The 24,410-nt window shown below is 37.1% G+C and overlaps 2 protein-coding genes across 5 annotated transcripts in view; one reads left to right on the top strand and one right to left on the bottom strand.

Annotated features, from left to right (window-relative positions):
• snx16 (sorting nexin 16) overlaps positions 1-9,925 on the top strand; it is a 37,629-nt gene extending 27,704 nt beyond the window's left edge. For all 4 annotated transcript variants that reach the window (XM_048529546.2, XM_048529543.2, XM_048529545.2 and 1 more), the window contains exons 6-8: positions 325-461; positions 1,457-1,573; positions 5,422-9,925. In XM_048529546.2, the coding sequence (XP_048385503.1) occupies positions 325-461; positions 1,457-1,573; positions 5,422-5,527 (360 nt within the window). In that variant the 3' untranslated portion in view covers positions 5,528-9,925. The remainder of the gene's footprint in view (positions 1-324; positions 462-1,456; positions 1,574-5,421) is intronic.
• A 635-nt stretch (positions 9,926-10,560) lies between these two features.
• The window catches only part of chmp4c (charged multivesicular body protein 4C), a 41,382-nt gene continuing 27,532 nt past the window's right edge, over positions 10,561-24,410 (bottom strand). The window contains exons 3-6 of the mRNA XM_048528733.2: positions 21,543-21,657; positions 17,586-17,691; positions 15,568-15,679; positions 10,561-12,187 (exon numbers count right to left, since the gene is read on the bottom strand). Coding sequence (XP_048384690.1) covers positions 15,612-15,679; positions 17,586-17,691; positions 21,543-21,657 — 289 coding nt within the window. The 3' untranslated portion in view covers positions 10,561-12,187; positions 15,568-15,611. The remainder of the gene's footprint in view (positions 12,188-15,567; positions 15,680-17,585; positions 17,692-21,542; positions 21,658-24,410) is intronic.

Below are 24,410 nucleotides of genomic sequence, written 5' to 3'. Positions count from 1 at the left end.
TTTAAAAAAAGGAACAAGACAAAATACAGCTCTTCAAGCCATAATATTGTCACATTGTTGAAGCATTAGTGGTAAAATGAAGTACCCAAATGCTGTACCTGCAAATTTGTGTATAATCCCTTCAAAAGCTGGTTGACCAGTTGTGTATTTCCAGCATGTTCTGTCTTTATTTGTATGATATTGTCTTATTGTGCAATGGAAATTGAAATACCTTTGCATCGCAATTTATAAATTTTTAAGGCATAGTCTTATGGTTGTACTATGGAACAGTTTAGCTCAATGAAAGACCAGTGTGTTAAATTTATTAATGGTTTACCACCACAGGCTTTCTGTGAAACATTAGAAGAAACTAATTACAGACTACAAAAGGAACTTGCTGAAAAACAAAAGGAAGTTGAGGCTTTGAAGAAATTACTGGAAGAAAAATGTCTTCATATAGAAGTTTTAGAAAGTAGAATAAGGTATTTAATGAAATCTACTTGTGAAAATGATTTTGACATGTAAGGTCAATACCCTAAATACTTTTATCTCCTTGGCGACTGATTTAACAATTCAGTTATTTTTACCTAAAATTCATGGTTCCTATTAGCTATTCAGCTAAATATGCAAATTTTGTCCTTGGATGTCTGTGCAGTTTCAGAATTGTAGTAGAGACATGATATTTAATGCATGATCAAGTTATCAATGGTCAGGAGTCTGCCCAGCAAGACTGGAAGGAAACTTAATGTAAAGTAGCTTTATGGTTCCTGATATTTTTCATCAAATGTCTGTGAGGAAGCTTGGGTGGTCATTTTGGAACATGATTCACTTGGCCTGTTGGCAGAAAAAATTAAACAAAAAAGACTTCCCAAAATACTTAAAATTTTTTTAAAAACTTTTCACAATGGAACTTGTAATACTTTTAAATGCTGCAATACAGACACTAACAAAGTGAGCAATAAGTGATGTGTGGACATAGTTTTCCAGTATCCCAGAGTTCCTTCATGAGTATTGCCTTCGACATCACAGTATAGATTTATGTGCTGAAGTATCAGATTGTTCATTTTGTGAAATGTAAGTTACGCTGGCCTGTTAGGAATTGTAGAATTTTATACTCCAGTTGACCAGCAAATGTTTTTGTGGCATTGCGTATTAGGAGCTTTATTTCAAACTCAAATGTGTGTGATGTTTAAGACTTATCGATTCCCCTATCCTGCCTCACTGCAGCTTTTCTGATTTAGTTGTTGAATGTTAAGTAGGTTGTTCAACTATAAATCTCACCTGCCCTTGTCAGCCTTCTCATAATCAGAGAAAACTGCTGTGGTAGCATTTTAAAGACCAATATGTCAGCTTTTATTATGAGTTTGAAGGTTGCAATTAGTAATGGCAGAACATTTCAAACCTGGTTATATATGCTTGTTTTTCTCCTCTTTCTTGAATAATAAAATATTGCTTTGTATTCTTGACTATCTTGTAGGGAAATGTCCTTGGAACAAGAGAAAACACGCAGACCCTCTGGGCAGGAGAGTGAATCTAGTGGCGAAGTTGAATCCTCTGCAGTAGAAGCTGACCAAGCTGTAATAGGGGACAACAGGTATTATTGAAGCCATATAGACGAAGCCATGGAAAAGAATGCTCAATTTTTAAAGATTATAAATCATCTCCAGTTTCTTCATTTTTTTTTTATATATTCTAGAAACTGGAGATTTGTCCAGCGTCAGTTACTTTGTGTTTTGATTTTTGTTTTGTACATGTATCTGAATAGCAGAAAGCCTTGAGATGCTAAATGGTTTACTGTTGATCAAATACTTGTAAGATTTTTTTGTTCTTTCAGTAATTTTTAATTTTTTGCACATGACAATGCATGTTTCTCACTTAATTTTTGACTTCATTTTTCATACATTATGGTCTGTTTATCTGATTTTAAAGCACGTCACTTCCTTTGCCCCTCCCCCTCTCTTACATTTTTTTAATTATGATCCATATTTGTGATTTTGTCTTTTTCTTGGTGCGTTTTGTACCCTTTCCTAATCTAGCCAGTCCTTATTCATGCCTGCGTTCTTCACTCCTCCCTTTATTTAGAGTCTTCCTATGTTTATCATATCTACTTGTGTAAAAGCCGAATTTTTGAGTGTTTTTATAAGTTAATTTTATGGTATCAACTATTACATGGATACTACTTTTGAGGGGCTGAAATTCATGTTACAGTCCAAAATACTGTATCATTAACAGAAGCCCAATTGATCTGCCGCTTTGAACTTCTGTGGTGCACTTGCTCTAGATATACGCGTAAAACTGTTAGAGAAGGAGCTGAAGCATTGTCATCTGTCAGCGTTAAAAGAACAATATATTTCCAAATCAGAACAGTGAGTGGCTTGGAGAGGAGCCAACAGGTGATGTTCCCCTGTATTTGCTGCCCTGTCCTTCTAGATGGTCATAGGTTTGGAAAGTGCTAAGGGCAATATTTCTTGTGTACAATACCCACTGCTACTACAGTTAATTGGTGGCAGAGGGAATTAATGTTTGTGGATATGACAGTAATCAAGTGGGCTTCTTTGTGATTGTGTCAATTTTCTAATCTTGGAGCTGCATTCATCCAGGCAACAGACTCTAGGGAGTTGAAAAGTCAATTACTCACTCCGATTCCTAGCCTTTGACCTCCTCTTGTAGCTGCAATTTATGTGGGTCAAGTCCAATACAGTGTCTAGTCAATAGTAACACTCAAGATGTTAGGGGGTTTTAGCAGTTGTAATGTCTTTGAGTGTTACGTGATCATAATTAGATTACCTCTTGGAGATAACTCTTGTGTGGCATTGTGTAGCGCAAATGGTACTTGCTACCTTTCAACCCAAGCTTGAACACTGTCCTGATCTTACTGCATTTGCACAATGATTGCTACAGTATCTGAGGTTTGAATATTGTGTGATCATTGGCAAACATCTCCACTTCTGACCTTTATAATGGAGAGAAGGTCTTTGACAGTTTATACAGATTTCAGCAAAGCCTTTGACGCAGTCCCACATAGGAAATTGATAAATAAGATAAAAGCACTTGGGATCCAGGGGAAACTGGCAAGTTCATTCCAAAATGCAGTAGAAGACGAGAGCACAATGGTAGTAGAATGCCGTTTCTGTGGCTGGAGACCGGTCTCCAGTGGCATACCGCAAGCATCATTGCTGGGTACCTTTATTGTTTGTGATATATATGCTGAAGAAAATGTGGGAGATTGATAAGTTTGCAAATGACACAGATTGTCAACAACCCACCCAATGAGGAAATCTATGGCCTAAGTGGCAGAGAGTTGAGATAAAAGGCTCTTTTTCGGAATGGCAACTGGTGTCAGGTGGTGTCCTGCAGGGTTCGGTGTCGGGGCTGCAGCTGTTCACTTTATATATTAATGATCTGTATGAAGGGCGTGGGGGCATTCTGGCGAAGTTTGCCGATGGTATGAAGATAGGTGGACAGGCAGGTAGTACTGAGGAGGTGGGGAGGCTGCAGAAAGACTTAAACAGTATAGGAGGGTGGGCCAGGAAATGTTTGATGAAATCCAAAGTGAACAAACGCGAGGTCTTGCACTTTGGAAAAATGGAATATAGGCATGGACTATTTTCTAAACTGTGAGAAACTTCATAAATCCGAAGTACAAAGGGATCTGGGAGTGTTAGCCCAGGATTCTCTAAAGGTTAACTTGCAGGTAGAGTCTGTGATTAAGAAAACGAATGTAATGCTGTCATTTATCTCAAGAAGGTTGGAATATAAAAGCAGCGATGTGCTTCTGAGACTTTATAAAGCTCTAGTTAGGCCTCATTTAGAATATTGTGTCCAGTTTTGGGCCCCACACCTCAGGAAGGACATACTTGCACTGGAGGGTGTCCAGCGGAGATTCACACGGATGATCTCTGGAATGGTAGGTTTAACGTATGATGAACGGCTGAGGATCCTGGGATTGTATTCATTAGAGTTTAGAAGGTTGAGGGGAGATCTAATAGAAACTTACAAGGTAATGCATGGTTTAGAAAGGGTGGACGCTGGGAAGTTGTTTCCGTTAGGCGAGGAGAATAGGACCCATGGGCACAGCCTTAGAATTAGAGGGGGTAAATTTAAAACGGAAATGAGGAGCCATTTCTTCAGCCAGAGAGTGGTGGGCCTGTGGAATTCATTGCCACCGAGTGCAGTGGAGGCCAGGACATTAAATGCGTTCAAGGCAGAAGATTGATAAATTCTTGATCTTGCAAAGAATTAAGGGCTACGGGGAGAGTGCAGGGAAATGGAGGTGAAGTGCCCATCAGCCATGATGAAATGGTAGAGTGGACCCGATGAGCCGAATGGCCTTACTTCCACTCCTATATCTTATGCTCTAAGTGCTAGAAAGTTGCACTAGTGTTTTTTTTAATTCACTTGTAGGATGTGGATGTTGCCAACATTTATTGCTTATCCCTTGTTGGCCTTGGGAAGGTGGTAATGAGCTGCCATCTTTTCTTGCTGCAGTTCATGTGCTTTACAGTTAGAGTACTTTTGGTTAATGCAGATTCAGTGGGCTAAAGGGCCTCTTCTGTACTGTATGGTCTGATGATTCTAACTTTCCTCACCACAGTTAAACTGACTCTCTAACTGTCATTAGAACTCTCCAGTCCCCTGCCACCTCTCAAGTCTGGGGAAGATTGGAGGATTACAGCCAGTGCCCCTGCAGTTTCCACTTACTCTTCAATGCACTCGGATGTGTTTCATCCAATCCCAGTGCTTTGTCAAGATCCAGCATCAACAGTTTATCTGACATATCTTTCTTCCTCATCAATTTTGACCCCTTTCAGTGACAGAGTTTCCTTGCCTATTACCACTACCTGCATTGCATCCATCTCCTTGGTAAAGATAAATGCAAAGTATTCATTTTAATACCTCAGCCACACCCTTTACCTCCACATGTAATTTCCCTCTTTATTTGTACCCTTAGTCCTTTTTGCGCCTGTAGAAGACTTTGGGATTCCTCTTCATGCAGGTGCCAGTCTTTTTCCTCATAATCCTCTTTATTCCTTTAATATGCTTCTCCCCTCTGATACTTCTGTGTTCTTCTTAGTTTGAAGTTGCCTTACGATTTGACTTTTGTCATAAGCACAGTTCTTCTTCTTTAATGCAACACTTTTTAATGCTAGCAAGTAAGACTAGGACTAATTTTAAGTCTTGTTTATGTTTTTGACATGTAGCCTGAAGCAGAGCAATGAAAAGATAGAGCCAGAGATGTAAGGGCAGTATACATGAGAAACAGCAGTATTGAATTTAAGTGCCTTAACTCTCATTACCTGCACAATTTCAATTCACTATGTTCCCCCAATTTTGAAAGAATTCTCTTACTCAGTTGTGTTGACTTTGCCTTCAATTTTAATTTAATAAAAGCAAAATATAAATGCAAGCCTTTCAATTTTATTTAATTTTAATATTTTTAAGCTGTCGAATGACGTCTGATAAAGAACAATCTGGATCCTCTTGGAATAGCCCTGTAAATGAAACGTCTTCACCAGTAGAAGAAGCAGAAGCTGCGGAAGAAGACTGATAGAACACTTAGTATTAGCATTTGTTAATGCTGATATATAATTCTTGGTAATATATCGCAACAATGGCTGTAGCTGGAATACAGCTCAAAGCTATGAATCAATATGGTTTCTAAAATTTGTATGTGAAGTAGCCAAGGAAATTTTCCCTTTCTATGAATAAATATTTCAATATATTTTTGCTTGATGCAATAAGTTAGATTTTATTAGCACATCAGCTTTACTAGGCTCTGAATTTTGCAAGTTTGAGTGCTTAAGTATAAGCCAAAAAATTACAGATAAATTAGGCTATTAATTCTTTGGAGCCGGTCAATTTTACCTGTATATATTTTTTGCAAGCTGCTTTCAATTTCTATCTGGAAATGTATGTAGGAATAGTTTAGCTAAAATGTATTACAGCTAAATTTAAACGTGATGTAGCCATTTCATTAATCAAACTGTGTAGCTACTTACCTAGCAACGTGAAAGCCAATTTCTTTCCTGGCACTAACTGAACTATTTAAATGTTACTTTGGAAGTATACTTTGGCGAAACTGTCGTTTGATTGGCCTCCAGGTTAATGTGATTTGACCTTTGTTTAAGCCGCATAAATCACTTTGTCTGTACACAAATGCAGCTCTTGATCTCATTTGGTTTTGTTCCTTAAATTTGTCTGTTAAACAGATTTTTATTTAAGATCAAAAGCAAAATAAACCTGTTATTTTTTTCAGTTTTTCAAACTAACCAGTCACAGTCTCACTGGTTTTTTTAGCTGTTCTACAGTGATTTACAATTTAATTACCAAGTTGTGACGAGAAGGAACATAGTTCACAGCCATTGTGCAAACTGTGTATTTAAGTTTTTGACAAGTTTCATTGGCGAAAGATGTTTTAGCTTGAATTGTTTTTTCTTGTTACAATCAAGTTAACTAGTTCTTCATTTAATGTTGGTTTCTCAAACTTGCATGCCTTGATTACTTCAAGTGCCTTGTTTTTCTGGATTTATAAGATATGCAATGATTTTTAATTCAGCTATTTGTTATGAGCATCTGTGATAAGTGAGAGCCATAAAATTTGGCTGAGATTTTTTTGAGAATTTGTACTGCAACTGCCTGATTTCCTATTAGGAATATTTTAATTTATGCTAGTAATTTACATTGTGTTCTCTAGACCCTAAAGATGAACTTTATTGAATGCTGTAATCTTCCACTGTAAGTCTTGCATTATGTGATTTGTCAGGTCTGGGTATACATTCTTCTGTGTGATATGCCAAGTTTCTGGAGATTTTATGCATGATATAAAATACAACTCATTCCATCACACTAAGAACACTTGCATAAAAACAAATAGAACATTCTGAAACGGTAGAAACTTGAATTGGTTTTAATTTGCAAGGGTGCATTGGTGGCTTTTTTAAATAAAGTTTTTTAAATTTGTCAATCAGTACACTGAACATTTTGAAATTCTTTAATGCACCTTAGTACGTGATTGATTAGTCTAACATGCATTTTCTTCTTGAAATGAAAATTCAAGTAACAGGGCTCCAAGCAGTTGCCTTTACAGATTAAGTAATAGTCTGAATACACTCTTTTGCTTGTCACTTGTGCTTGTAACTCAGCCATAAGTATTTAAACTAGGCTGCACAGAAATTTGAAGCATCTTTCACATAAATCCCAAATGTAGAGCTGCAAACTACTGATCAAAATTTGGTCTGCAAAGCTGAGGTTAACTGAAGACATTAAGACTTTTTACCTCATCAAATTTGAAAGGAGCCTAATCTCTAACATGTGGACGGAAAGCCTGGCCTTCAATCAAAATTTTCATGTGCATAGTTAAATCTTTGCTCACTTAGAGCCTTCTGTCAATGAAAATTGTTACTTCTAATTTGTTTCATTTCAACACCATTTCTTTTTTACACACTTGTATTGAATCCCCTTTTAATTGCTCTAAAGAGAAAGGCCCTATTAATATGTAAATTGAAGTTCCTCTTCCCTGGGGCCATTGCATATATTTTCAGCATTTTTTCCAATGTTGTCACAATTTTCTCAAAGTCTGGTGCCTAGAATTGGATACAGTACTCCTGTTGATACCAAAACAGTAGAATATAAAGGTTCACAATAACCTTACTTATGTCAGCTATGGGTCTTCCTAAAGTCTGGTATTGCATGCACCTTATTAACCACTTTAAAGTATTTGTGCACCTATGTCTCCCTTTAAAAGTGAATACTTTATATTGTTTGTCATTCTTCTACATTCTGTACAGATTTTTGAATTAACAAATTGAATTCAATGTGTCATATCACCCCTTTCTACCAGCCTCTTAAGTTCTGGTTGATATGCAAATTTCAGAATATTGCATTATTCAAAATTAAATTATTATCCATGTCTGGGTACTTAATAGGGCAACAAAAGCTGTGTTGGTGCAATTTTTTTAAAAAATCATTCACCACAGTTGTTTTTGCTAGTATTTAGCAATTTACTGTGTAATTTGGAGGATTTTTAATTGTATTTTTTTAAATTGCACCCAGTTACTTGACAAAGTAACTAATGGGGTCACTTCTTTTCTGAAATGTGAAACATTGTATTGATCAGCATACTTTTTATTATGTGTCCTGTTGCATTTAGTAACTGCACAAAGGGAAATAGTTGAGAATATTCTTTTAAAAATTATAGAGCTCATTTTCAGGAATCATTAAACATTTTGTTGTATGTTTGCTGTTTGTAACCAGTTCAAAACTTTCATTCTAGAAAAGCAAACAGATTAAAAAGAGAAATAGCAAACCACCATAAAGTCCTGATTAAGACCATCTAGTCCATGCTACAATAACCAATGCTTTTGAGCCTGTAAATAAACTGAATAGTTGTAAAGACAAGTAACTTGTTTTGTAACCTACAGTTGTAATTCCAAGGATTTCATTCATGATTTAAGTATGCTGAACTATACAAATTAGAAAAAATTCAAACCTACCATTAATAGTAACTGATTTAAAATCCCACACTTTCTATCCCATGTGTTGTGATTGTTCAATTCACTTAATAGACATGAGGTTTCTGGTTCTCTAATGGTGAGGTAGTAAATTGGACTGGCTTAATCATGCCACAGAGTGAAATATTTTTAAGTTGCCAGTAGAAAGCAGTCATGACAATTTGCTCTATCAATTTAACAGCATATTTCCCAGGCAGATCTCCAATTTAGAGGTAGATAAGAAAGTCAGTAAATGACAACATTTCTTCTGAAAATATCTAAGTGGCACTACAGCAAGCCAGAATGCTTCTCCAGAGTACTAGCCTCTGCCCTGCATTTGAAGTTGTGTTGCTGCAGATGTGATAATGGTCAGATTGGAAGGTTGGCTGTTTCTTGACAGTGATGTTTATACACTTGAATGGAAACACAAGTGACTGCCAACTGTTGTAATTCCTACCAGCAAACTTCATTTATTGAATTGAGCTTTGTTCAATGTATTGGAAGGGGCAAATAAATCTAACATGGCCAAGTTCAGTGAATAACCACGCTGAACCATATAAATAAACAGCAGACAAATACAGGAATTATTTGGTGGTGGGATAAGGTAGCAAGATCGGTATAACCTGATTAGATCCAAAAGATAATGATTAGAGCAAGGCAGTAACTTGGAATAATTGGGAATGAAGTAGCCATTTCTATAGCCTAATTTTCTGGGGTCCAACCAATTGGAAATTTTTTGAAACAAGGCAAGAATAAAAGAGCAAGGGCATTTATTCATACCCATTGTCAACCTGGATTATTCCCTCTTGCACTGTGTGATTGCATGCATTTGCAGTTACAACTTTGGGCTTCTCATAGCATTAATTAAGGAGATGAACAGTAATTGTGAGCAGACTTACTGTCTCTGCCTAATGTACAATGAACAATTTTTGCATGACTGATGAATAAAATAACTAAATGTATAAACAGTCATTTGCAAAACAATTTTATATTTCTGAGCAAAAGTGTTTTATTTCAAAGCTTTCCTTTTTGTACACATTAGGAAAATTCAAAAAAATACCAAGGTTAAAGGAAAATAATGCTTGGGAGAGAAGCATACTGGTTGGTGAATTGGCAGTTAACTGTCAGCCATTATTACAGATGCATTCTCCATGTCATCATCCACCCATGAACCATAGAATCTTTTCATGTGTGGAATATTTCTTCATATCCTGATTTTTTTTAAAAACTTGAATCAAACTCCTGTCAGCAATCTCTATACTATCTTTGGAACCAAAATTCCTCATCTCTGGAACTATTCTTTTGCCTTTATTTTATGCATCTCTCCCAACACCAAAAGCTGCAAATCGCAGAATACAGTGCAACTTCTCTAATATCCTTGACTGTGGCACCAAGGAAGCAACATCATTGTTGATTTCATCAGTTCTTTTCCACTGATTGACAGATAACTGTCACTATGAAGCAGCCCCTATTTATTGCAAACCATCTAATTTAAAAAACAATTTTAACTTATTTGAAGGTTGTTAGTTCAATGCCAGAGTTTTGTATCATAAAACAGTAATTTTTTAAAAAGCACAAATCTTGAAGAAAGTTGTAAATTAAAGGAAAAAGTGAATATAGAAATTAGTGGCAAAATTTTAACATTTTGAATAAAACCACTGAAAAACGCTTAGTATTTTCAAAAGTGGAAATAACATTCGAATTATAAATGTTTATCATTGTTCCCTCAAAACAAAACAATACCTTACTGATTGTACTATTAGGGATGGTCAATAAATACTAGCCTAGTCAGTGATGCCCACATACCAGGAACAAATGAAAACAAAGTTACCTTGACCACAATTAAGTCACGTGTAAACCTGGATCTGTACTATGTCAGCAGATAATGACTGCCGCTAATGCCCTAGATAATGGAACATTAGCCAGATTCCAGTATCTAGATCCTACACATCAGTTTTGAAATGTATGTGCATGTTCAAAGACACAGAAAATTGTTAGAAGAGATGGTCAACAAAAAACTTAAGGCATCAATGTGTGAAAACTGTTTCATTCAAAACTTTTGTTTCTTGTAACATAAAACTCAGACATTAGATGATATGGAAATTAAGTACTTTTATTTACAAAATGTTCTTAGACATCACTTTCTATTGGTTGGCTTCAATAGGTGCATTTATCTTCAGTGAACAATGATACAGGTAAACCAAAATATATAAAATCCACACAGGTTCTATTTAAAACTTAACCTCTACAGTTAGTGTCAATGGTACTAATGATATTGGATTTTTTTTAAATAAGACTTAATTGCTTGAATACATCTCAACCATAATATAAAATTGTGTTCAATCAGATTTTCCACTGAAAGCAAAATTTCAGATCTAAATTTTATTTTGTCCCCCATTTTATATCTCGTTATTTTGCCCAAAAGGAAAATCAAGTAGCTTAAAAAAATCTAAATATAGCATATCAAATAGTTAGTCAACTCCATCATCTTCTCAAAAATAAAATAAAGTAATTTGAAAGCTTGCAATGCAATAGAAAATAAAAAGTGCAAGGAAAGGCTTCATTTAACTTTTCTTGTTGTTATCAAGCTAGTGTCATATTTCTGTATTACAGGTATTTGTGCTTTATTACATTTTAAAAATGCAATTACAACAGTGTAGTGGCCTAGAATTTCAGTAATTTCCATATACAAAATAGCCAAAATCTGTAACTTCGTATGGGACATTGGGTGAAGCAGTTGACTCAGTAAATCTCTGAAAGGCACACTCTATGAACTTCGAAAGCTGTACTGTTCATACTGTGGGCATGTTTGGTTTCTCCTGCATGTTGCCCTTGTATTACGTATGCAATTACTGGGTAATATCTCCAAGTTCTGCAGTGGTTCTGCCACTCATCTATGGAAAAGCCCAGGACTACGGTACTCTTTGCTGAGGTTTCAGTGGAAAGGAAGTTTTTTTTTCATAGAATCCCTACAGTGTGGAAACAGGCCCTTTGACCTAACAAGTCCACACCGAACCTCAGAGCATCCCACCTAGACCCATCCCCCCCATAATCTACACTTCCCTGGACACAAATTTAGCTTGGCCAATCCACCTAGCCTGCACATCTTTGGACTGTGGGAGGAAACCGGAGCACCTGGAGGAAACCCACACAGGACAGTCACCCGAGGGTAAAATCGAACCCAGGTCCCTGGTGCTATGAGGCTGCAGTGCTAACCAGTGAGCCACCATGCCGCCTCATTTTGAGTTTTTCTGTGGAAACTCAAACATTTTTAAACTTATAATAGAGGCAATCTATATTCTAAATGTAGACTTACGAACTTTCACAATATAGGTATCTAGGATAGGTGTACAGACACAAGCTTTTTATTGTGATATGGATATGATTGGATACTTTATTTTGACTGACCTACATTCATTCTTGACAAGACTTCTGTTTTATGTGATTTTTGCTTTTGTACTGCTCCAACTATATCTCTATCACATCTCAACTGAATGATAATCACAAATGTATCGTGGTACCATATGCTCAAATTATCATTATTTCACATTTGTACAGCATCTTTAATGTCGAATAAAGCATCTTAATCCACATCATAGAAACAAGTAAATTTTTAAAAAGTCAAAAGCTTAGTCAAAGAAATAGTAATTAAAAATTCAAAGATTCTTCGGGCCTTGTCTGGATAGATGCTGAAAGGTTACTTCCCCACGTGGGACAGTCTATAACCAGACGGAAAAATCTCAGAATAAGACATCGCACATTTAAGACAGAGATGACAAAGAATTTCTTCTCTCAGAGGTAAGAAATTTCACAAATTCACTATTGCAGAGAGCTGCCAAGGGTAGGTTGTAAAGTACATTCAAAGCCGAGATGGACAGAATTTTAGTCAATGACGGAATCAAAGGTTATGAGGAAAAAGCAGGAAAATGGGAATGAAGGTTATCAGATCAATCATCTCATTGAATAGCACACCAGACTTAATGAGCTGAATAACTTACTTTAGCTCCTACGCCTTATAGAATGGCTTATTTCTGCTCTGACTACATCTAAAGACTTTATGGTCTAAAGTAAAGAGAAGAGACTGGTTGGGTGAAATGATCTGTCTGTGTTGCATATCTGATGTAATGATCTTTGGCATCAACTCCATTTTCCCACCTTACCCGGTTTATTTTCATTTGCATTGACTCTAAAAATCTATTGATCTCAGACCTGAATATAACGAAGTAGTATCAAAAACTCCAAAGATAGAGTCATAGCACCACACAGCAGAGAAACAGACACTTCAGTCCAATAAGTCCACATTGACCATATTCCCAAATTAAACCAGTCCCACTTGTCTGCATTTGAGCCATATCCCTCTAAGCCTTTCCTAATCGTGTACTTAACCAAATGTCTTTTAAATATAATAACCTGTATTCACCACTTCCTCTGGCAGCTCATTCTATATATTAAAAAAGTTGAGCCTCATGTCCTTTTTTATACTTTCTCTTCTCACCTTAAATATATGCCCCTAGTTATGAACTCCCCCACCTTCCCCCAAACAGGAAAAAGACTCCTACTAGTCAGAGATAATGGGAACTGCAGATGCTGGAGACTCCAAGATAATAAAATGTGAGGCTGGATGAACACAGCAGGCCAAGCAGCATCTCAGGAGCACAAAAGCTGACGTTTCGGGCCTAGACCCTTCATCAGCTCTGATGAAGGGTCTAGGCCCGAAACGTCAGCTTTTGTGCTCCTGAGATGCTGCTTGGCCTGCTGTGTTCATCCAGCCTCACATTTTATTATCCTACTAGTCACCTTATTTATGCACCTCATGATTTTATAAACCTCTAAGGTCACCCCCCAACCCCCTACACTCCAGTGGAAAAAGGTCCCGGCCAATCCAACCCATTTTTATAACTCAAACACAATATTCTCGGCAACATGCTGGTAAGTCTTTTCTGCACCCACTCCAATCTAATAGTATCAACTCTAGCTGAAGAAATTATGCACCTCAGTCCTAAATATCCAATTCCTTATCCTGAGCCTATGCCAGAGTTCCAGACTCTTCCCCAAGAGGAAACAGTCTCTTGGCATCTACTTGTTCTGGTCTTTTTCAGAATGTTAAATATTTAAATGAGATCACCTCATTCTAAAATCCTGAGTGTGCAGACACATCCTAATCAATTCTTCTTCCTAGAACAACTTTAAACCTAAGAATACACTAGTGAGCATTTATGCAGAGGTCTCCTAAGACTGACCACTGGAACACAATGTACTTTTAGTTTCACTGCCAAGGAAGGGTGTTCTTGATATTGATTGTTACATCATATCTCAGGGTTTCCTTACTCTTGTCCTGAAAACTACCTACAATAAAAGTCAACATGCAATTTGTCTTAATTGTTTGTTGTATCTGCACATTGACTATGTTGTTTACAAGAACAAAGATTTAATAATTTTTCCCAATTTATAAGATACTCTACTTTTCTATTCTTCTTACCAAATCTCACATTATACTCCATCTGCATCTTCTTGCTCGCTCACTCAATTTAACTGTAAAGCATTTGCAGAACCCTTGTCATTCTTTCAACTCACTCCTTACCTGGTTTTGTATAATTTGATATATTAAACACAGTCCTTCATTCAAGTCATTAATACAGAATGTCAATAATTGACGTGCCAGCACTGATCTATTTGGCATGAGCTAGCAACAGACTTCCAAACCCAAAAATGGCCTGTTTATTCCTCGTTTTCCGTACTTTAACCAATGGTCTACCCAAGCTAATCTATTACCCCCAAACTCCATGAATGCTCATCATGCTTTTGATCTATTGTTTCAGAGATAGTAGGAACTGCAGATGCTGGAGAATCTGGGATAACTAGGTGTATAGCTGGATGAGCACAGCAGGCCAAGCAGCATCAGAGGAACAGGAAGGCTGACATTTCAGGCCTAGACCCTTCTTCAGAAAAGACCCTTCTTCATTTCTGAAGAATGATCTAGGCCCAAAATGTCAGCCTTCCGGCTCCTCTGATGCTACTTGGCCTGCTGTGTTCATCCAGCTCTACACCTTGTTATCTCCTATTTGTGATCTATTGTGCCTAGTTTCCATTTAAAGATTAGGGAGTAATAAATAAGTGGACAAGTTCAAGCAGAAATAAAAACTTGGCAGAGTACATTTACAAGGAAGGCTGAAGTGGACAGATCTAAAATCAATTTCTGGAGACAGAAATATTACTGTCATAGTCACCTTTTTGGTTTTATTATTTGTTATTTCAATGTTATTTCCCTTACCAAATATGTTTACTAGTTTTTGAGCTAAGGCTAGTTGTGTGGTCATTAATCTTTTAGTGTTTTTCTGAACCAGCTTGTCTTGCACTGAATGGTGTAAAATCCATTTAGCTGAAAAATCAATATTTTATGTGAAATTATTGGAAGTGTTTAATGCTGACTGAACATACTGCATATATTGTGCAGCATCGTTTGCTCCCAGGCTATTTTCTTCTTTTTGAATATGGCTGTCTGACTCCAATTTTGGAGTATTTTATTGGTTGTCACCGTTATTATTCTAGTGATACAAGCTTCAGCAAAGCTTAAGTTTTAAACTTAATGCTTTCAGAGTTAGGAAATCTAATTTCCAATTATAAAACATCTGCTTAGTTACAATAATAATTCGTGAGGAATGACTCAGTTTGTCCAATATACACACTTCTGATCCATAACAGAACAAATGCCAAAGAATATCAGGTCACAAGGATTTAGCTTAAACATCAAAACTCAATTCTGTTTTTTTCAAATAAAAAAGTCTATGCACTATGAGATAATCACTTGAAAATAGCAGGCTTTCATCAGCCCTTTGCTCAATATATTCTGAATATTTCAGCCCCAAAGTATGATACCTGAATTTTTACATTTTCCAAACTTTGTCTGATCCAAATTGCGTAGAGATTTTAAGTATGCTAATACACGAAGAGTGGATGATTTACCAATACTGATTTAAAAGAAAAAAATTCCATGTGACGATCAGAGTTTACCACAGCAGAACTGAACTTCAGATACCCATAGCCACAGTACATCCAAGTTTCGTAGAACTCTTTACCAAATACATGAATGCAAAGTCACCTTCATGTCCCTAGCATTATTATTCTTGGTTCTTCTGAATGATTCTACGATGCCCAAGCTTTTAAGTGTTTCATACCGTCATCTTCTTCACTGGTCTTCTTCCTAGATTTAACTACAAGATAAAATCATAAAATATTTCAATATATTTGATAAATTGCCTATTTGCTTGGACAGATAAAGGTACAAATTCTTGATAAAGGAAGACAAAGGTTATAGACAAAGGCTATAGTGTGTCTAGCTTGTAAAAATTGATGAGCTTTACATTTAATTGAATGAGCGTCCCTGTATAAATAACCGACTACATGCTTTACACCAGAACAAGTCAAATGCATCAGGGTCAACAATGGTAATCTATTAACAGAATTCATATAATTCTGGATCAGTTGGCTAAGCTCTGAAGCAAAAACAGAGATATAATGATGATGGCCGGCCTACAATATTCAACAGTCCTACAATGCAAAAATGTTTTATAATTATAATGATTACTGTCACATGGAATAAGACGATGAACAGAACAAAATATTCAATGTTAAAGCATATTTGTGAGTACAAATAATTCAAGAACTGATTACCAACTTGAGGATGGTGCTGGAAATTTAAAAACTTCAACCAGGCCCAAGCTCAAAGTGAACCAACTATTGGATGACAACTTCCCTACACTCCACTATCAGTGAGGAGCTGCCTGAGTGGAATAATCACAGTCCAGATCCCGGTGTGAGAGAATTCATAAATATGAAACTAAAAGGAAAATCAAAACAAAATTTGACATTAAACTGGCAGCCTTCTTTGGCAAAACCAGAAGGATGGAGAGTGGGGAAGACAAAGCTACATCCAATACTTAAGTAAATGGCAAGAAATGATATTTTCTTGACTCCAATTACCCATATTGCTAAAGAGGGACAAGGTGGTATTTTTGAAGTGTTCCCCTAATACAGCAAATCAAAAGCTATGAAATAGCACAAGTCAGCACATATCAGTGAGACTAGAAACACGCCTGTGTTTTATCACAGAGCTTCTGTGATTAACACACTGCCCAGGCAATTTCAACTAGCACTGCATTGCATTGATATGAGCACTAATTCCCAATGTATTACCGACCTCCAAAGAACATCCAAATATTTGATATACTTTCATCCTTTCCTTTCATCTTTCCCAACCACACTAATCTTCTCAAGGGAGTGGACTGACATACAGATCTCAAACACAATCACCAAATGCAGCTTGCAGTCCAATTTAAAATTTCCCTCTCCAAAGATTCCTCCTCAAAGACAAAAATTAAACTGACCATAATTTTGAAGTATATGACAATGCTTAATTGTTATATGATATGGATAAGCAAATGTAATTAACATGATTCATGAATTAGTTATTTAATAAGTGAAGAGGGCACTCCTAAGTGCACATTTTCTCAATGTTGCAGAAATGTAATTACGATTATGCAAAATTTCCTTGGAATATTCCCCTGTTTGGTTCATTCTCCATAATTACAGAACCAAAAAAAACTTTTTAAGAGCTTCAGTCTAATCCACATCTAAATCTTCTCAGAAACTGTACACATTTTGTTATCTGTGATGAATAGCACAACAAGCATCTGAGACAATCCAAAACATTCCAAACCCGTTAACAATATTGCCAAACACAATGTAATTGTGTGTTATAGACATCCCTATATTTAAAGTTTCACTTAAAAACATTCCAGACCCAGATCAACATTTTTGACAAAATCTAACCAGTTCTTCCTTGGGCCATACTCTATGTAATAGGTTTAGTTGAAATCTCTCCATTACTTTTTGAGCTATATCATTGGTAGATTTCCAAACAAGCAAAATACCTTATAGCTGCTCACTTTCATGGCCAAAATTAACATTAGTTTTATTGATTTTAAGAAAAGTATAGAAAAAGTTGTATAATTCACTCCATCCTTCTTCAACTGTTCACTATTTCTATAGTACATCAGCATACACAAAAATATCCTGTAAATTTCAATTAATTCCAACACCAGGTTCTCGTTAGCTCACCTTGTCTGGATGGGAGGGAGGTAGTTGGAACTCTTGGCAATACTTTAGTCATCTTCTTACTTAATTCTTCTTCTTCCAGCTCTTCTAATTCTGCCAGCAATTCATCCTGGAAACAGATGCTTCAATTAACTCATGGCATCATGGAAGACCTTAAAGCAGCTAAAAATTATTATCTAATAAAAGAAAAGCAAGGAATGAATAATTGGAAGAAATTTAATGATTTATAATATCATAATCAGATGTAGAGCCTTCTCTCTGGTCAAAGAGGATTATAAAATTTTAATAAAAACAAATGTGGATCATTCTAGACAGAAAATGCTACAAATGCCCAGCAAATCATGCAGCATCTGTACAGAGGAACAGAAGTAACATTTCAGGTCAATCACCATCCACACTGATTTAGACACAGCTTTTCTGTGGACTAGTAACCTTTTTGTTAATTGCTTTAATTAGTTTTGTCATTTTTATTTGTTTGATCTTTCATGTTTGCCTGACTTTGAGATTTGAATCTCTTTGATTTCTGTGTCCTGCTGAGCAAACTCGTTTCTTTTTATTGATTATTTATTTTCTATACATTTCTAGAAAGAAAATAATCTTGCATCAATTCTAATTCACTATCTACGAGCATGTTTGCAATAATGCGAGTTATAAGTGTAGTGAGAAGAGTGCCATTTAAGGATCTAAAAGCAATTCAGAATGAAATAATCAAAGTGTTCAATGTACATTCATGTAAAAACAGTGATTGCATATCAGAAGTATCTCATTAACTGTGAAGAGCTTCGGGAAACCTAAAGTTTTAAAAGGCACTAGGTAAATGGAAGTGTATCTGTCTGCTCAATGTTCGCATAGCCAAACAGTTAAAGAAAGAAAACTAACATAATGGTTGAGGTAACTTAACAAGTCAAGAACTAAACCAGCACAGCTGTTGCGGAGAGGTAGAATGGGACAGAATCCATTCCCAAGTGTGGCTGACCTGAATAGTATTCACATTTCAACATTAAATCATATGATAATCACATTTTTTTATTTTAAAAAGAGGCATTCTATCCAAGTATTTTGTCTTGTATTCATTAGGACAGATACAAGAACACCAAAATTCAAAGAGGAGCAATAACTTAGAATGAATAAGAAAAGATTGATGATTTTCCATGAATATTGCAAAAGTTCCACAGTTTGTTTTTCAAATTCAAAAGAGGCACAGTAGAGGGATAAATCTCCTTTTTCCTTTCAGGTGACAGGTAATAAACAACTGCACCTCCCAGTCGCGAACCATTTTAACTCCCCCTCCCATTCCTTAGATGACAAGTCCATCATGGGCCTTCTGCAGTGCCACAACGATGCCACCTGAAGGTTGCAGAAACATCAACTCATATTCCGCTTGGGAACCCTGCAGCCCAATCGTATCAATGTGGACTTCACAAGCTTCAAAATCTCCCCCTCCCCCACTGCATCCCAAAACCAGCTCAGCTCGTCCCCTCCCCCCACTGCATCATAAAACCAGCCCAGCTCGTCCCCGCCTCCCTAACCTGTTCTTCCCCTCACCTATCCCTTCCTCCCACCTCAAGCCGCACCTCCATTTCCCACCTACCAACTTCATCCTGCCTCCTTGACCTGTCCGTCCTCCCCGGACTGATCTATCCCCTCCCCACCTATCTTCTCCTCTATCTATCTTCGGTCCGCCTCCCCTTCTCTCCCTATTTATTTCAGAACCCTCTCCCCATCCCCCTCTCTGATGAAGGGTCTAGGCCTGAAACGTCAGCTTTTGTGGTCCTGAGATGCTGCTTGGCCTGCTGTGTTCATCCAGCTTCACACTTTGTTATCTTGGATTCTCCAGAATCTGCAGTACCCATTATCTCAGGTCCCAATAATTGTTTTATTGACTAGTGGTCAATGCCTCTTTTTAAAATAAAAAAATGTGATTATCATATGATTTAATGTTGGAATGTGGTCATCACTAGCTGGACAATTATTTATTTCCCATTCTTAGTGGACGTCCAGAAGGTGGTGGTGAGCTGCCTTCTTCCAACGCTGCAGTCCATTTCATGTAGGTATAGCCATAATGCCATTGTAACGGGGGCTCTGGGATACTGACCCAGAGACGCTGAAGGAATGGTAATATATTTCTAAGTCAGGGCAGTGAGTTGCTTGGAGCGGAACTTGCAAGTGGTGGTTTTCCCATCTATTTGTTGCCTTTATCCTTCTAGAAGATATGGTAGTGGATTTGGAAGCTGCTGTTTCAGGAGCCTTGGTGAACCTATACACAGGGAAACACCCGCTTTCCTTAACTGACTATGATAATGCTGACACCCCACTAACTGCAGGTTTGCCACTCTTCATGTCTCAGAGTATTTTCATTGTTTTCCAATCAAAGACTTATTCAGTGATACTTGTGTATAATTCTGAATAATCCCTTGTGTTTTCATATTCCTTAACTCTATTTGAATATGCTTTTGTCCCTGGTTTCCAAATAAAAGTTCAGCCAATCAACTTCACGCTGATAAGACATAGCCATTAACTGGTACAGCACCACTGAATGCAATGCTTATGGGACGACTTAAGTCTTTGACTATGAATACAATGTTTTCATACCGCTCATCCTTACCATATTCAACATCAGAACCCCTCGTTTTGTGTGTTGCCTCAAATAGTAGACTCTTGGTTTTTGGACAAATGCTGACCAGAAAATTTTGTGCCACATTAAAAGCATGACTAAATAACATCTGTGGATTTGTAAGGTTAATTTGTAGTCAGCTAGCACCTGATTCTTGTGTTTTCTTTTGATTCAAAAATCTATTAAATATATGATGCACCCCCCACTTTCACCAATTTATTTCGTCCTTACACAAGTGTCTGCAACTAGGCCACCTGTGACTTTCTCAAGCTGTAATAAATATTCCATTCTCTGTATTAAGCATAGCTCCCAATTTATCCTGTGAAGGCAGCTGGATTGTCTCCTCTAAACATTTTTCAGAGCAGTAGTCATTTGTTCAAAAAGAGTTATTTCTACAAAATTGAACATCTGTCAAAACTAACAGTTTATATATTTGTACACAATCTAATAGTTTGAATGCAAGCACAGACCCCTGAATTTCTAGATGGAATTTATTTAGTCTTTTATATAGCCTCTCAAACGCCACAATAAATTTCTTCCATGGGCAGATTGTGGATCTTCTTAAATTTATCAAGTATGGACCATGTCTTGTAGGCTTCTTACAAGTTATTTTTTTGGTGGCAATCTCTCAAACAGAGCTGGAGCCACTTGCTCACATTGCACACTTGATGTTGAAATACAACACAAAGCTTTCTTGTGGGATAAACAACTATTCTGATCAGACCATTACTCACTGTCTGTAGCACATATTAACAAATGGGCCCAAGACCTCTATTTTCATACATTATAAGTATAGCCTCACATTGCTCCAATGCAGTCAATGACATGATTGATATTTTCCATTAACAGGACAACACATCAACTAATTCAATGGCTGACTCAACTGAAGAAGACCAAAATTCATAAGCCTAAATGATCTTATCAATAACAAGTCTATACCTTTCTCCTGGGTGGGGGTTTGCAGAGGGGAGAAAATGATGCAAAGTACAAAAAGGATGAGAACTGAGGAACACAGCCTAGGCTGTCTGAAGTAAGTTCCCCAGATTATTAGCAGTCTATCACTTTTCAAATACAGCACACAGATTCTCCAAAGAGGAATTGTGTAACTTAAGAATAAAAGGAAGTTGAAGACCAAACAGCTGATGTCTAAAAATAAACAGTAATGAAAAGAGATCAAATTTGTTTATCACAATCAGCCTAAAACAACAAATCAACAAGCTTAATACAAATCTTTTCCTGACTGCTGCTGATCAGAGACATAAGATGAATGAGTCCAAGAATTTAAAAAAAACATTCCCAGCTTAACTCCAGGTATGTCAGCAAGATTTATTAAATATTTTACATACCTCATCGAATTCTGAGCCAAATGCTGCTGGGTTAGAAATTGCATCAGAGATTTCTTGTGCTATTTCTTGCTGTTCTGTGATGTCTTGCATCATTTCATCAATTTTATCTAAATCTCTGAAAAGAAAACATTAATTAATACCTCTAAACTTTCTTCACTTTCACCAATTCAATTTCTTTCAAACCATTTCCAATATGGATTGCATTAACTGAAGATTTTATGAACAGTTATTTATAAAACAGTAATTCTTGTTTATTTACAGAATAGTACTGCAAATTTTCATACAATTTTGAATTTTAAACGAGCCTAGTAAAAAGTTGTTTTAAAGCCAATATGACCCAATTTCTAGATCCTTATATTTAAAAAAATTCAGTATGACTACAATGAATCATGATTACATTAAAGTTTTGTGCATCATAAATTGAATCAGAGACAGAAAATGGGCAGAGGCTTGAAATACAAAATGTTCCAGGTTTCAACCCTATTTTGTACTGATTAAACCAATACTGGCTAGTGTGACAACTATGTTAAGAAAGTGATTGTGTCCATGTGGTCAGGGAAGGATATCTGAAAAGACGCCAGAAATTCTGTTCCTAACCAACATTCCCTAAAAGTTTTGTTGTTGTGCACATTCTATTTGTTTAAGTCTATGTCCTCTAACTGTTATGTACATCTACAAATGGGCTATAATGTAAAAAGAGTGACTTTTATGACTTGCACTGAGATTCCTTAGTTGCTCCACAGTCACACAGTTTACAGGAGTCATCATTCCTCAACAATAGATTACGATAGTAGTTGTTCTTCCAGTCCAAAGACAATGGATGTGCAAACTCATTAGTGATGAGCAGGAAATGGCTGACAATGGATTAAACAGCCATGGCTGACAAAGGAAGTCAGGAAATGTATCAAAGAAAAAGAGAGCCTACAAAATGGCCAACAGCACTGGGAAATCAGAAGATTGGGAAGGCTACAAAAACAAACAGAGGATAACAAAGTGAGAAATAAGGAAGGAGAGGATCAAATATGACGATAGGCTAGCCAGTAATGTTAGAAATTATAGTAAAAGTTTCTTTCGATACATAAGAAACAAAAGAGAGGCAAAAGTAGACATTGGGCTGCTCCAAATTGATGCTGGAAGGCTAGTGATGGGAGATAAGGAAATAGCTGAAGTACTTAATAAATACTTTGTGTCAGTCTTCACAGTGGAAGACGAGTAGTATCCCAACAATTAAGGAGAGTCAGGGGGCAGAGTTGAGTATGGTAGGCATTACAAAACAGAAAGTGCTAGAAAAGCTAAAAGGACTAAAAATTGATAAATCTCCTGGCCCGATGGGCTACATCCTAGAGTTCTGAGGAAGGTGGCTGAGGAAATAGCAGAGGCTTTGGCTGTGATCCTTCAAAAGTCACTGGAGTCCGGGCAAGTCCCAGATGATTTGAAAATCACTGTCGTAACCCCCTTGTTTAAGAAACGATCAAGACAAAAGATGGAAAGATTATAAAACACAAAAGATTATAGGCCAATTAGCCTAACCTCAGTTGTTGGTAAAATTCTAGAATCCATTGTTAAGGATGACATTTCTAAATTCTTGGAAGTGCAGGGTCGGATTAGAACAAGTCAGCATAGATTTAATAAGGGGAGGTCGTGCCTGGCAAGCCTGTTAGAATTCTTTGAAGAGGTAACAAGTAGGTTAGACCTGGGAAACCCAGTAGATGTTATCTATCTAGACTCCCAAAAGGCCTTTGATACAGTGCCTCACGGAAGGCTGCTGAGCAAGGTGAGGGCCCATGGTATTTGAGATGAGCTACTGACTTGGATTGAGGATTGGCTGTCTGACAGAAGGCAGAGAGTTGGGATAAAAAGCTCTTTTTCAGAATGGCAACCGGTGACAAGTGGTGTCCCGCAGGGTTTAGTGTTGGGGCCACAACTGTTCACTTTATATATTAATGATCTGGACGAAGGGACTGCAGGCATTCTGGCGAAGTTTGCCGATGATACGAAGATAGGTGGAAGGGCAGGTAGTACTGAGGAGGTGGGGAGGCTGTAGAAAGATTTAGATAGTTTAGGAGAGTGGGCCAGGAAATGGTTGATGAAATTCAACATGAACAAATGCGAGGTCTTGCACTTTGCAAAAAAGAACACAGGCATGGACTATTTTCCAAACGGTGAGAAAATTCATAAAGCCGAAGTATAAAGGGATCTGGGAGTGTTAGCCCAGGATTCTCTAAAGGTTAACTTGCAAGTAGAGTCCGTGATTAAGAAAACAAATGTAATGTTGTCATTTATCTCAAGGGGGTGGAATATAAAAGCAGCAATGTGATTCTGAGACTTAATAAAGCTCTAGTTAGGCCACATTTAGAATACTGTGTCCAATTCGGGGACCCACATCTCCGGAAGAACATACTGGCGCTGGAGCATATCCAACGGAGATTCACACGGATGATCCCTGGAATGGCAGGTTTAACATACGATGAATGGCTGAGGATCCTGGGATTGTATTCATTAGAGTTTAGAAGGTTGAGGGGAGATCTAATAGAAACTTACAAGATAACGTATGGTTTAGAAAGGGTGAACGCTGGGAAGCGTTTCTGTTAGGCAGGGAGACTAAGACCTGTGGGCACAGCCTTAGAATTAGAGGGGGTAAATTTAAAATGGAAATGAGGAGCCATTTTTCAGCCAGAGAGTGGTGGGCCTGTGGAATTCATTGTCATGGAGTGCAGTGGAGGCCGGGGACGGTAAATGTCTTCAAGGCAGAAATTGATAAATTCTTGGTCTTACAAGGAATTAAGGGCTACGGGGAAGTGCAGGGAAGTGGAGTTGAAATGCCCATCAGCCATGATTAAATGGCGGAGTGGGCTCGATGGGCCGAAT

Source organism: Stegostoma tigrinum, chromosome 5, assembly GCF_030684315.1.
Source record: "Stegostoma tigrinum isolate sSteTig4 chromosome 5, sSteTig4.hap1, whole genome shotgun sequence".
NCBI classification, from domain to species: Eukaryota; Metazoa; Chordata; class Chondrichthyes; order Orectolobiformes; family Stegostomatidae; genus Stegostoma; species Stegostoma tigrinum.
The sequence above is the reverse complement of the archived record's forward strand: the minus strand, read 5'-3'. Positions and strand labels throughout refer to the sequence as shown.